Raw genomic sequence first — 14,524 nt, 5'->3', positions numbered from 1 at the left:
ATTGATATCTTAGAACGATTTGGGGTTTAAAAGGATTGTGAGAATGGAGTTTGAGGCTCCCTTATTAACAAAACAGTAGTGGTGGCGCGGTAGTTCGAAATGAATGATAAACGTAAAATTGAGTAATTTACCTATGAAATGAATGATGAAACTCAAAATGCAAGTGAAACTAAACTTAATTACGCGTTGCTATTAAAGATTTCTATACTCTTAATTCTATCGAAATAGAGTGGAGTAAAAAGTTCGTTTCACTCTTAGTTTGTTAACATTCAAGTTTCCTAGATTGACTAATCTATTCAAAGTCTAATGAGAGCAATGGTGGGAATTATACTACGATGTGAATTAAAACTAGACGTAATATAAAGATTATAAATTTATTAAATTTAACAAACAATAATTGAATTCTAAATTAATAACTAAGAATTGAATAACAACAACTGAATTTAGATCTAACAATTTTAAATGACAAAATCAAAATGAACAAGAAATAACTATTTATTTATCTAATCAATGAAGAACTATGATTCAAAGAATTAATCTAAAACAATGTATGAAACTAATTAATTTAACTAATTCAATTCAAAAACTAGATCTACAAGCTATTGTAATGGCTACTTTTCTATCTAAGCTATCTAACTATCTCTTTCTTAAGAGCTAAGTCTTGTTTTATGTAAAAGAGGAGACCAGATCCATAATTTCAGACATGGGCTGAGGTCTCATGTTTTGGGCTGGAAAATCGAGCCCAAAGCCCAATTTCTTCAGTCCACAGAGCCCGTTTCAGCTGGCTTTGACTTTAGCAGACTTTCCGTCTACTTTTGCTCCTCTAATTGAGTCAAGGCTTGGACCATTGGAAAGCTATTTCCGAGACGGTCGTTTTGATGTAAGGTAGGCCCAAATCCGAGGCCTGAGTCCAAAGATATGGTCTTCGGAAGTTCTGCTGACTTGTGCACTGTTTCTGCCCGTGTTGACTTTTAAGCTTTTGACCTGGCTTCATAAAGACTTTGTCTCCTTGAATCTTGGCCTTTATCATAGAACTTCTTAGTAACCAACCCTTTGCTCCTTTATATCGCCAAAGTGGCACATTTCTACACATAATTTAGTTCCATGCCTGAAATACATAAAAGCACGTAATTAGCATTAACTCTTATTTATTACTCGCATAATTGGTCTAAAAGTACTATTATTAAGGGGTTAAAACTACAGTTTTGGGCTCTTCTCACTAAACGTAGTTAAATTTTCATGTTTACCACTTTCATTGTTTTAAACCCACGAAGGCAAATTTGTTTTAGGCCCATGAAGGCAACCAATTATATCTTATTGGCTTTGCCACATTTCGATCCGACTTGTATGTCTTACTTAGATTAACTTGTAACATTAAGGAAAAGCTCAAATGGTGAGTTGACACGCAAGACACCAAACACTTCGTCAATCCCACCATGTCGCCTTCACCCCAAGGGTCGTGTACGCACACCGTGGGCGGTAATTTCTAAACCTCCTTGCTACAAAGTGTAAGAGAATACTTGTGTGTTACCAAGCATGCTTGGATGATTGTATGAATTATGTTTTAGTCTCGTCATTACATTAACATCAAGGCTAAACCCGAGCCCAAAAAGACACAAAAAGTGGGATTAAGCCCCACTTTAGAACAGACGTTGCATGAACTATTTGTTACATAGACCAAACTAAAAAGATAAAATCAATCAAGTAGAGCCAATCTAGTCACGTCAATCAGGACAAAAACTAGCACGAACAAAGAGAGTAGTGAACTACCAGATTCCTGTGAACCAACCACCTTCCTCACTCCCCTCCCTCAGAAATACCGTGGGTGAGATTCTTGGTGGCACACCATCTGGTGAAGTAATGATCTTCTCCCTTGATGCGTGTGTAGTTCCCAAAACCCAGTTTCGCGTCCACTGTTAAATTCAAACAGGGCATAGTTTCTAATTTATAGACATTACATACAAACTCTTTAAAAACTTCAAAGTCACAAATGAATTTCTATAGATTGTGCATCGTTCTTGTTTGAGCTTTCATGTCTTATCAATATGCATCGCAACCGTCATGGAATTACAATGCAAACCCAGAACCTTGTTCTTGTTATGGTAGTCCGTATCATTGGGCGTCTTAATACACATCATATACCGAGTTCGAGCCTCTTATGGAATATCCTTACAATTTCGAACCTCAATTTTCAAACTTTCCTAGTACCCAATACACCCCAGAGTTTTCTAATCATGCAGACAATTCATGGAATTCCACCGCAAATAGTCAACTATCATTCATATATCCACCCGGTTAGTCAGAATATGTTTTCACCCAAAGCCCATTACCATTAACATCACCATCCATATCTAATTCATATCACATTCCTCCATCTATCACAGACCAACTTTATTAAGCAATGGTCAAGCAAACAATTCAAATACAACAAATAGCAAAGACCTTTTATTCTCTCCTATCTATTTTAATTGATGCCACATCTGAGACTAATATTCATCCCACTAGTCTAGAACACAACCAAAAAGAGGAACAAGGTGTTGCTATAACAAAACCAATTGTTAAAGCCCATCTTGACATTTATGACCAATTAAAGCCACATCACCATCCACCTGACTATCGTGTGAAAGCCATATTCTATGATGATAACTATATGCATGAGAACACTTCAACAAAATAAACTTTAGAACCTATTTTGGAGAGTAACTCGACAAACTTGGACGATGACATTGAGAAAATTTATGAAGTTCTAGATAAAGAGGACAAAGAAAATCAAGTGCACGGAGAAGAGGATATAAATTCTATAGTGGAAAGTGGATCTAATTTTAGTTTGTTCGTTAAAGACTTATCGATGGAAAAAATTTGTGACATCCTTAATATTGCCGATATGAACTACAAATTTGTGGAAACGCCAAAGCTAGATGAAGAGTTCTCTGAGTCCTCAAGATCATATGAAGAACCACCACCCAACAATTATTCCCCCGAGTTAACACCTCTTCAAATCTAACCTCCATTCATAAAAAATCCACTAGATTCTAAGAACTGCACCACTGAACCATTTCAAAGAAACCTCAAGCTCGCACTTAAGCCAATTGCCTATGAAATCCTTGATAATTTTCTAAACCTTCCCAGTAAAGAGACTTTGCCCAACATACAAACTAGGACGCTCTCCAAAAGTTTAAGACGATGACTTTTCCTTAACACATCCCTGTGAGAACCCACCTTAAGGACGCTCTCCAAAAGTTTAAGAAACAACTCTGCTTTTGCATTTCATTGCTCATGTTTGCGCATTTACAAGTAGATGATTAAATTACTGTACATATGTTATCCTATGTTCAAAGTAGCTTATCCTTATTCCCCTGCTAATAAGATATATAGACCTTTGAGAATAAATAAGGAGACAAGACTCTTTATGCTAGATAGAGGAAGTTTGTGAATACCTTCTCTGGAAAACTCTCACGGGGCTTAAAGCTCTTCCACTAGGGAATTCCTAATGGTTTCAAGCCTTGTTGTATACGATTAATGCAGTCACACTCTGCGAAATGAGATTAGTATAATAAACATATAGTTGACTTCTTCTATTTTGTTTCTCATCTTCGCTTAAGGACAAGCAAAATGTTGTTTGGGAGTAGTTGATCAGTCCCTAAATATGCATTTTTATCCTCTTCTAATGCTTCAATTTAGTCAAATTATATGATCAATAATGAAGAAAACTTATGTTTTTATCGTTTTTTCAAGATACAACCTTATTCTGGACCAAATACCTCAAAAGACATGATTTAGAGCCAAAAGGAGCCTAAAAGGGATCTTATGGGACAACTGAGAAAAAGTGTCAAAAAGTTAACAGTCAAAGTCAACTCAAGGGTCCAAAAACTTAAAAACTCAGAAAACACTCCAAGGCTTCAAGGACCAAAGACTCAACCCTTTGTGAGACAATACCTAAGCACAAAAGTCTCAAAAGACCAAAGGATCAAATTCCACAAAGACATGGGCTTGGGCCCAAAAGGCTTGACCCTATCCACTCAAAGAAAGCACAAGAAGCTTCTAGATTAGGTTACTTGTTAGATAAGATTAGATAAGGACAAACTTGTACATCTCTACATATATATATATGTGTAGATATGCCAACAAAATAAGGGAGCTAGTTAACTAATAGCTAGACTCTAGTAAGAGTAGGAGATACGAATTTAGTTAATTATTTTTAAATACTTTTTATTCATTGTTTTTCATTTTCATTACTTTAAAGCTTCAAGTTTTGTTGAATCTAGTTGGTTTTTTCTATTCAAAAGTGTTCAATCTTGTTTTTCATAACAATATTTTTTCAAAACATCTTCTCAATCATTCATTTACCCAACCAAAGTTGGTTATACTCATTTAAATCAATCAAATGAGTATAACTTGCTAACCAAGTTGCCTTTCTCTTATCTAATCTTTATATTTCTCAAGCTAAAATAACTCTGAAATTCATGTTTTCATTATCAAAACAGTAATAACTAGTTCTTAACATCATCATATATAAAAAACCATACAAAACACAATAGAGAAATTAAAGAAAAGTTGGGGTTTTTTCAATCACCGTTCTTCTAACATTAGATCTAAGATGAACAACTTCAAAACCCCAATACCCCATGATTCTAATATGTCATTAACACTTATTATGAAGACTCAAAGCTGCTATAAAAAGTCAAAGTCAAAGGTCAAAGGTCAAGGAGTCAACACCAGAGACCTGAAAGTCACGTCCTTAACTAAGAAGACTAGAGATGGATGGCCTTGATACAAAAGAAGACTTGCTCAAAATCTAGCTTGATCAAGAAGATATGAAAAAGCAAAAGAAAAGGCATAAAGGAAAAGCATAAAGTAACATGGTGAGATGTCTTGATTGGAGAGGGAGAGGGCAAATCAGTCTTTTGTAAAAGTAAGGGTATAAGAACCTAAAAGTAGGAGGAGATAATACACGTAGACTTGTTCTAGTGTCATGTAGGAGTATAATAGGATTTATTTTCAAGTCATTTACATTTAAGTTTTGTTTTAACTTTTTGTTCTTCAATTCAATCTTTTTCTTTTCATGTTTATGTTTCAATCTTCAATCAAAGTTGTTTCTTTTCAAGTTTATGTTTCAATCTTCACTCAAGTTTTTCTTTTAATCAATCAAGTTGTTTCATTTAAGTTTGTTCATTCAATACAAAGTTTGAGTCATTAAAAAACAAGTCCTAAAGCTAAGAATACTACCTTCTCTTCTTCATAACTCCTATCAATCCATTTTCCAAACAATCTATGGTGAACCTCATAAATCTTTGATTTACTTTCCAATATACAACTTATTTTACTATGTGGACCTCTTCTCGGCGTCAGAAGCCTATCCTTGTGTTTTGCGGACCATACATTTCACCGTCCCCTAATGGCTATTCTTGGCTGCCACTTAGTCACAGTGGACTTCGTACATTCCCATCGCTGAAGGGAATTGAATCACTTGATAATATAAGGACAGTACTACTTTCATCTCCTATATCCAACGCCTCCCTAAAATTGCATTGTATTGTGAGTTTGAATCTACCACCATGAACTAGGTGAATACAGTCACCGATCCCATTGTCATGGGTAGCAAAAGCTCTCCCATAGGCTCAGTCATACTTCCATTGAATCCATGCAAGTTGGTCTGCGAAGGTCTTTGCTGTTTTGCATTGATCTTTATTTCTTTCTTGACCCCTCTGAATAACAAGTCCATTGTACTACCGCAATTAATTAACACCCTCTTGACCATGTAATTGTCAATCGCTACTGTAATGACGAACGCGTCTTTGTGGCGGGAATCGACATCTTTGAGATCTGCATTTGTGAATACAATTCGATCCCCTCCCTCAGCCGACCATGAACTTGGCCACGAGGATCCTGTTACCTCGTTGACCTACTGAATACTCACGGTTCACCTTATTTTCTCTTTATGGGCATTGTGAGTAAAAACCTCTCCGTTGAAAATCACATTTATTGTTCCCAATATCCTACCCTGAGCCAGTACCTGCTCATCTTTCTGAGCTCCCGTTATAAACTTTCTCATCATTCCCTTCTCTATCATCCTTTGAATCAACCATTTAAATGTGTAGCAATCATTAGTTTCATAATTTTGTATCTGGTGATATGCGCAATATAGTTTACTCAGCATCTCCATTGGTGTATTTCGTTGTCCCTCATAGCCCTAAAGACTTTTGATCAAAGGCAAAATCTCATTCAGTGACCTATTTAGTGGCGTCTGTTCCAATTCGCAGTATAGCTTTCTCTCCCTATTCTCCTTCCTGACTCCCTCCCTACTTTTTTCGGGCCGCGTCGAATACCCGTGGTACCCACTATTTCCCTTATCTGATGTCTTAATTTTCTGGTGATCTTCACTTTCCTCTAAGGATAGTACTGCCTTCCCCGACCTTCTGGAATCTTTCTGCATTGTATCATCATACCTTATGTATTTTTCCACACGGGGATACAAATCTTGCAAGGTCGTGATCTCATTCTTAGCCACAGACTAATGTACTCCCATTCCTGGTCGTAGACCTCTTTCAAACGCTATTGCTAAGGTCCTTTCATCCACGTTCTCCACCTTCAATGTCTCGGCTTTGAATTGGCACAAGAAATCCCTTACTGATTCGTCAGATCTTTGCCTAACGTTGAACAAAGCCGCGATGTCAACCACTCACCTTTCTAATGTATGAAATGGTCTACGAATGCCTGCTATAACTCCTGAAAACTATTTATGCTCCTTGACGACAATCGGTAGTACCAGTCCGATGCCCCCCCCCCCTTTTAGGCTGCCCAGGAACATCATACACCGCAACCCATCATACCGAGCCTCTTGCCATAAAGGCATATGCTGCCGAAAATGGTGAATGTCATCTATGGGATGTCCTTTGTCATCGTATCTTTCGAATCGGGGTTGATTGAAATGTTTCAGAACCTCTGAAGCCTAGATGGTGTCTGCCAATGGGTTACAGTTCAGTCCAGCTACTACCTGGCTAGCTGCTCCTACTTGAACCCTGCCTGCTGAAGGTTCACCTCACGGTCATTGGTTATCATCTCCTGAACTTGTTCCATTGTGAGGCCGGTCATCGGGTTTTTGACGAGGTCTAGCACAACTTCTTCATTTTTAGACTCCTCGCTTGCTTCCACTCTCAATCCTTCCTCCCATATTTCTCTTTCTCTTCTGAGTGTGGCAGTCTCCTCTCTCAACCTCGTGATCTCTTTTTGCATATATAAGCCAACCGTGTCTCCTCTAATGCCGAACCCGCAACTGTTTCGTCTACTCAATCTCCCCCTTCATCACTCCCCAACTCCTCGTCTGACTTCTGCACTACTACCTTCTTTGGTCTACCTCTTCCTTTTTTTACTACTGTTTCCATCTCTCCGTTGCCTTCTTCTTTCTCGGTCCCCATATACAAAGCCAAATGTTGTATCCCTATTCTCTTACTCTTCATTCTTCTCTTTCTCTAGGTTTTTTTCCTCTCTCAGTAATAGATTTTCGACCACCCGCTTCTCTCTTCTCTCTTTATACCCTCGCCCACTCTCTCCTGTCCATATACATGTCCTTCCATCCACGGTCCCCTTTTCTCCACGTATGCATTCTACGTCTGCGGTTTAGGTATCCGCAGCCATGCTACCATGCTCCTTGGCTCCTTTTATTGTTTTGTTTCCAGTACAACTCACCGCTGACCCAGTCCAGTTCTCCATATTAGGCCACTACAAAGTGATTGAGTAGGGAGAAGATCTAAAGATAGGCTGTCAAGAAATGCAACATTCATGGCCAACAATCCAACATGAGCCCAGCCTTAAACTTTCGGCCTTTGAGCAAGTGAATTGCAAACAACAGGGCAGGGAGTGCCTCTCAAGGACAAAACTGCCAAAAAAGTAACTCTCAAGGACACATTTTTTTTCATAACTCACAAGGACCGAGTAGATGGAAGGTCAAATATACCCTTTACGCGAAACAAAAAACGAATCGAGTAGATGAAATGTCAAGTATACCCCTGACGCGAAATAATTAACGACCCGGCCCAAACGAAACGACCCAATATATTTAGTATGAACGTTGAATGTTCATAGTCCTTGGGTATGAACATAATCCTTTGGGTATGAACATTCGATATTCATAGTCCTTTAGGTATGAACATTGAATGTTTATCAATGTTCATATATCAATATATTGTATAAGGTACATTCACCTATTTGGATATGAAAATCATTGTTCATACACCAGCAGAAGGTATGAACACTCATTATTCATAGTAAAATGACATAAATGGTAAAACTGAAAAATATTTATTTTAAATCCGGGCCATTTGTCTTTGACGTTTATTTTCACGGAAAGGTATAACTGGCATTTAAAAAAGGTAAAAAGATCGGGCCAACTTATTTTGTCGTTGAAGGTTCCTAATTTTGAAATAGTAGGTTCGTGAGTTACTTTTCCCCAAAATTTGTCCTTGTAAGTTACTCGCAAAAAACAGTGTCCTCTAGAGTTACTTTTTTCCCAAATTGGTCATCTCGACTATTTTCTTGTGAAAACAATTGCCCGATATAACTTGGGTTGGTCGTGTGTTTGAGTCCTAGTAACCCAAAGTCCCAAACTCAAAACTGAATTGTATAGGCACACAGTCACACACACCACTTACCAACTAACCCGCTGTAACTCAGCGAACATAATGTAAGTGACATAGAGACACGCAGCTCTATCTCTCATTGCACATGTGTCACAAAATTTTTGTTTCCAAAGAAAATAACGTGTTTAACCTAGCTCACACTTCATCTGCGAGGTTTACAACCAGTAAGAAAACGTGTCAATCAAGTGACAAATAATCAATATCGAGATTTGAGTATGTAATCGGTAATGACATTTTAGGTTGGTTTATATGTAGCATTTTCAATTTTTGTTAAGTCTGTAACAATAATCGAGATTTGAGTGGAATTGTTGATGGAAGAACAAACTACACAGCAACATCAGCAGCATGAGTGCACCCTAGCTACGTATAACGATGAAAACATGGTTAATTGGCAAATCAAGACATCCCATCACTACCTGATCCATCGCCTGAATCAGGAGTTATTCAGGTGCGCTATTTACGACTCGGATGATCCATCAACTGAAAGATTAGTTGGGGTCGAGCACATCATATCAGAACGAATTTATAATGTTTTGCCACCTGATGAACGAAAGTTATGGCATTCTCATGCTTATGATAATGAGATGCTGAAAGAGAAATTGTGGGTGAATTTGTTGGTTGTCGAGGTGCTCAAGAGGACAGAGCTTCCCGATCTATCGAGATCCTATGGTAAGTTTTGGTGTACGTCGGAATTGAAATCTGGTGATGCACTTCCTCTAGGAATGCCTTCTCGCCAGCCGAGTGCGATGGATGGAATGTCGAGCGAGGATCATCTAGCAGGTGAAGTAGATGCAGAAGGCAGAAAGAGTAATTAAACACCAGAAGGAGAGGTTTATTATATACGTAAGAAGGGTGAAGGGCTTGTAGGGCTTGTAGTACTCGTACTAAATGACAATCTAGTAGTTCGCGATCGGTATGTTTTAATTGGTGATCATATTCACCAGGAAAAAATGTGGATGATGTCAATGTCGATATTTTGTTAATTTGTGTGTATAATGTATAAATATGTAGGGATGGCGTCTGTATACCAAGGGTTTTGTATAAAGTACAAAGGTTTTGTATAAAGTGTCTTTTGGTGAATACCACTTTAATTTATGTAGTCGTTTTCTCATACAAGTTTCTATAAGGAAACTGATCACAACGTTGCAGGTTTGGAGTGGTATCGTCGGACCTACTACATGGAGAAAAACACGTTTCAGTTTGCAGCTGTAGTAACAAGCTATTAGCTATATAATAATGATATTTCATTTACTTTCGGAGAAGTTGTTAGAAAAATAGGTTGTAATTAAAAGTCTATTATGTTGTGAACATATAAGACTTGGAATTGCGCAAAACCATTGAGAAATGACATAAATTTGTCTTTCAAATTACCCCACTTGAGTTGAAACAGTAAAGAGAGAAAAACATTTCCGAAATAGTGCAACGGTTCGAAACGTTGCATTATGCGGGTGCGACTTTTGGAAAGAGGCAACAGTTCGAAACGTGACATTGTTGTTTCGAAAAGATACCATTCTCATTAGAATAAGTTTGTGGACATACCACTATTTGCTGTCCACAATACCTTATGGCCGGATTGGTGGGAGACGCTGCCTAGGAAAACTGTTTACCTGCCTGAAAAAATTGTTTATCTGCGTCAGAAAGTGTTTGGACCAATGAGAAGTTGTTGTTTGTGGACAAGCCTGTCCACAAATTCGCTCTCCATTCTCATATAAATATATAACGTTTTTGCATGAAGAGACATCTCTTGAAAACTCTCTTCTCTTCTCGGATCTTAGTCAAAACACAACGCTACGTTTGCTGATTCTATAGAATTGAAGTGTTGTTTTCCATAGAAGGAAAATTCATTTTATCTTGGGAGACAGTTTCCCATTAAACCTTGAAACACTGTAAAGAGGAAAATCTGTCTTAAGGACATAATGAATCTTCACTAGGCTCGGATTGAAATTTTCGTACTTGGTACATAAGATATAAAGGTTTGTACTATTTATTGTGGTAATGGGTAAAGTATAAGTATAATTGGATTGTAGTTCATAACATAAGTCAATCTCACTTCACCATACGTTCTGCAACTGTGAAGAGAAGAGTCATTTTTCCAACGCTACTACATTCTTCAACAATAAGTTAACCAAATAGTGCAGCTCAGTTGGCTTACCATGGCAATGCTCGAGTATAATAGGCATGCCTATAAAAAAAAAGTATAATAGACGTGAGTGCCGTGACAAATTACATTGGGAGTAGATTCAACTGTTCATGACCCGGTATATCTTCACCTTCTGCATCCTTAATGCCCCACCCATGAAAGCCCATTGGCCCAGATTATGGGCATTTTCATGTAAGATGCTATTAATCCGAGGATTGCTAGCGGGTACTCGCTATGGGCACCTTCCATTTTGTATTGGGCGGATCCCAAAAAAAGAGTTTATTACAAGTTTACCATTGACCTAAAAATCATATTTTGTGTTGGGCACCCCAACTACATCAAGGTAACCTTAAGGTAACCTGTTGACTTTTCTTCAGATATAGTGGGGATTGGTCAAGGATTGGAGCAATTTCAAACGAGTTTGAAGAGTCTCTTAGGCTTGTAGCTTATTTGGTGACACCGTTGTGTATGTTTCATGTGGTATCACTTACTACTACACTCTCTTCCCCCTCTCTATTCCTAGGTCTAGCCCTCTCTTCTTTTCTGAAAAGCCCCCTCCTCTCTCTCTCCTTATCTTTCCACTTTATATCACACTCCACGCTTCTCCTAGCCATCCACCTAGCCTTTCATCTTTCGGTCTTATTCTCTCCATGTGTAGGGTTTCCATGCCGTACCTACGAGTCCGCAGTTCGATCCTATACACAGCTCATCCCACCACTGATCTCCCTTCCCGCGAATCTTACCACCACATATGCCCCCTCTCGAGTCCACGATCCTGGTTGCGATTGGGGGTTCGAGAGTCCCTACTTTGATTTTATATTTAGGCCGCAGACTATCCCTCGATATGCGTCCCTTGCCTCACATGTTCGACACGTGCATGAGGTCAGCGTCTCTTCGTATTCTATGCATCCACGTGTCACCCTTCTTTACGTTCTTTTTAGTGCCCCTCGATTTCAGCACCTTTCCCTTCCTATTTTACCCCTCCCTCTTATAAAATCCCGCTCAATCTTTCTTTCTCTTCACTTAGTCTCTCGCTCTTCTTCTCGCGTTTCTTCTTCCCATTTCCTCACACTCTTGCACTCCTCCCCTCGACTGGTGGTGTTGTTGCTCTATATTGCTTTTCTTGTCTCCAGCGTTCCAATGTTAGAGATTTAGACTCATTTTTCCCTCTTTCAAGTTGGTTCTTGTTTTTCTCTCTTTCTCTTTCTTGCACTGTCTTGATCTGTTTCTTCTTTTCTCCACCATTTTCGAACTGTGTGTTCTTCTTTTGCCAATTGTTCTTATGTCAGACTCCCATTCTGGCAACTATTCCTCTTCTCCTTCTAACGCCGTGGCGTCTCCCCCACCCATCGATCCATCAGAGGCCCGCCCCCTCTACCTCAGGGCAACAATTTGCCCTTCTGTCGCTCCCACCTCGCAGTCGTAGACCTAATTTGGAAATGGTCAAAGCTGCCTGTGGCATCCCTGTTGACGTCATATTAGAGCATGTGCCGGACTTAACCTATTACCCTCACTTAGTTCCATACAGACCGGGGTGTCTAATAGTCACGGTGGGTCAGAATGTTTCTGGACTCCGACTCCCCTTGTCAACCCTGGATGTTGAGGTATGTAACCATTTTAATATTCCTCCTTGCCAAGGCATTGGCAACTTTTGGGGAATAATGTATGCTGCGAATCACTATAACAAGTCCGAGGTGCCTAAAATATCCTGTCGCGACATGGTTTCTCACTATTACATAAAGAAGAGCACCAAAGATGTCAGTGTAGGTTACCACTCCTTCTGTGTCTGTCCTAAAACACAATCGTTTGTCCTTCGTATCACCACCTCGGACAAGACATGGCACCATTATCCATTATATGTATCTGGAAACTTTCTATCTACGGATCTCCCACCTGAATTGACTCTTAATCATCTTGCCTTTCTGCCCAGTGGTGAGTCCCTTTTTCATCATTCCCTTTGTACGCACTGTCTGCAGCATGAGATCTAATGTTGTGATTTCCTTATACAGGTTGGAGACCAGACTCGAAGTCACGCATCTACGCCAACGTGACATCTACTATTTTTCAGAAACTCCGCAAACTAGGATCTTCTCAACCCACGGTCTTTGGAATTGACCCCACCACTAGCACTCCACTGTTATCTAACCCTCAACTGCAGACCATCGGTAGATATAGCGCCCCTTTTCCCCCCCAAAGAACGAAAACCCCGGGCTTCTCCCCATCATGTGAAAAACCCCGAACCAAGAAATACCGCCCCATCAAAGCTATTAATCGCAGACCCGCTCAATCCTCTCTCAACTCCCCATCCGCCTTTGCCGACCTTTATTCTTACAAATCTCTTGTCACTTGGGAGGATCAATACCTATCCACTTACTCTCCTTCAGCGGATTCCCCCAGCTCTGATATGGACATCTCGAAGAGGAAATTGTTTGATAGTGACTCTGATGACGATGCAGTGACTGAAGTTCTTCCCTCTACCACTATCCCTTCTTCACCTAGACCACCTCATAAGCGTCCGCGGACTTCTGTGTCCGATGAGCCAACCTCTATTGTGCATGCTCCAGTCCCCGCTGCCCCTGCCCCTCCCGCTCGCCCAGCTTAGCAGCCAAGCAAGGAACTGGCGAGTAAATCTGGCAAAGAGTCTGCTGACCCTCTAGCTGCCTTCTACCCTACTTTCAAGGTCCACAGCCGCACTGTCAACATTAGTGACTCAGCCTTGGAGAACCCTGCTGTGGCTTCAGCTTTGTTATACAGGTCTCACCTTCCTAAAGATATCGCTTAAGCGAAAGGGGGCTCGTTTGATCAACACATGACTTCCTTCTATACCAGCTGGGAGAAGGTACTCTTCACTCTTGACTTTATTTTTATTTGTGTATACTCTTGGTTGTCATACCTTTCTTCTTCCTTTTAGGTGAGCTTGGATATCTCTTATATGATCCACGGGCTGTTTGGTGCAAGATCTAAAGTGGAATCACTAGAGAAGGACGTCGCCCGCCTTGAGAAGCTGAAGGAGACATGATCTTCCCTCCAACAAGAGTTAGAGGCTGCGGCACTATCTAAGATCAAAGCCTAGGATGAGCTCAATAATGTTGAGGCTTCCCACCAAGCTTACATGGATTTGGTTAATGACCACCTAAGCCATCAGTGCGAAACCCTCCTTCAGCAGTACAATGAAGCCATGGCCGCACTCTCTCAGCAGCATCAGGACAACACTGCGACACTCCTCCAGAAGCACCAATCCGACATGGATAAAATCCAAAAGCGCTTTAAAGCATTGGCTGACAAACGGGTTGCCAAAAAGGTTAAGGAAGAACATGATCGCCTTATCAAGGAGGGTCATCTACTTCTGGAGATACCAGCCCCTGTTGCAGTGTCTGAGGTCGCGATGATCCCTGCGGATCCCGTCTCCTCTACTGAGGTCTCAGTCTCTGGCGATGTCGTGGAATGGGTTGCTGAGGCCATTGGAGAAGCTGCAGATGCCGCCATTGAGGAAGCTGTGGAGGCAGTGATTAATGAAAATGTCTAAGTGTTGCATTTTATGTCTCTTTACTTTATTCCCTATCTTTTTTTATGTACACTGTGTATCTTGCTACTATATGTTTAAGAGGTATCAAGAATTTGACCCTTTACTTATTTATTCGCTTTCACCCTCCGATTGACTCTTTGATGGGAATTAAACTTAGTTGAGTAGTTTTTGGAATGTTTTGCTGGCTATTTTGGCAAGGGTCATTGTATTACCTTCTCTTGC

General features: G+C 39.9%; 1 protein-coding gene across 1 annotated transcript; it reads left to right on the top strand.

Moving 5' to 3' along the window:
- The first annotated feature begins 8,947 nt into the window (after positions 1-8,947).
- On the top strand, positions 8,948-13,795 carry LOC147475104 (oil body-associated protein 2B-like). The gene is made up of 3 exons (XM_086585268.1): positions 8,948-9,443; positions 12,786-12,877; positions 13,688-13,795. The coding sequence occupies exons 1-3, from the start codon at positions 8,948-8,950 to the stop codon at positions 13,793-13,795; spliced, it is 696 nt and encodes a 231-aa protein (XP_086441394.1).
- The last annotated feature ends 729 nt before the right edge of the window (positions 13,796-14,524 follow it).

Source organism: Coptis chinensis, chromosome 9 (genome assembly GCF_015680905.1).
Source record: "Coptis chinensis isolate HL-2020 chromosome 9, ASM1568090v1, whole genome shotgun sequence".
Classification (NCBI taxonomy): domain Eukaryota; kingdom Viridiplantae; phylum Streptophyta; class Magnoliopsida; order Ranunculales; family Ranunculaceae; genus Coptis; species Coptis chinensis.
This window is presented reverse-complemented; position numbering and strand designations above follow the sequence as displayed.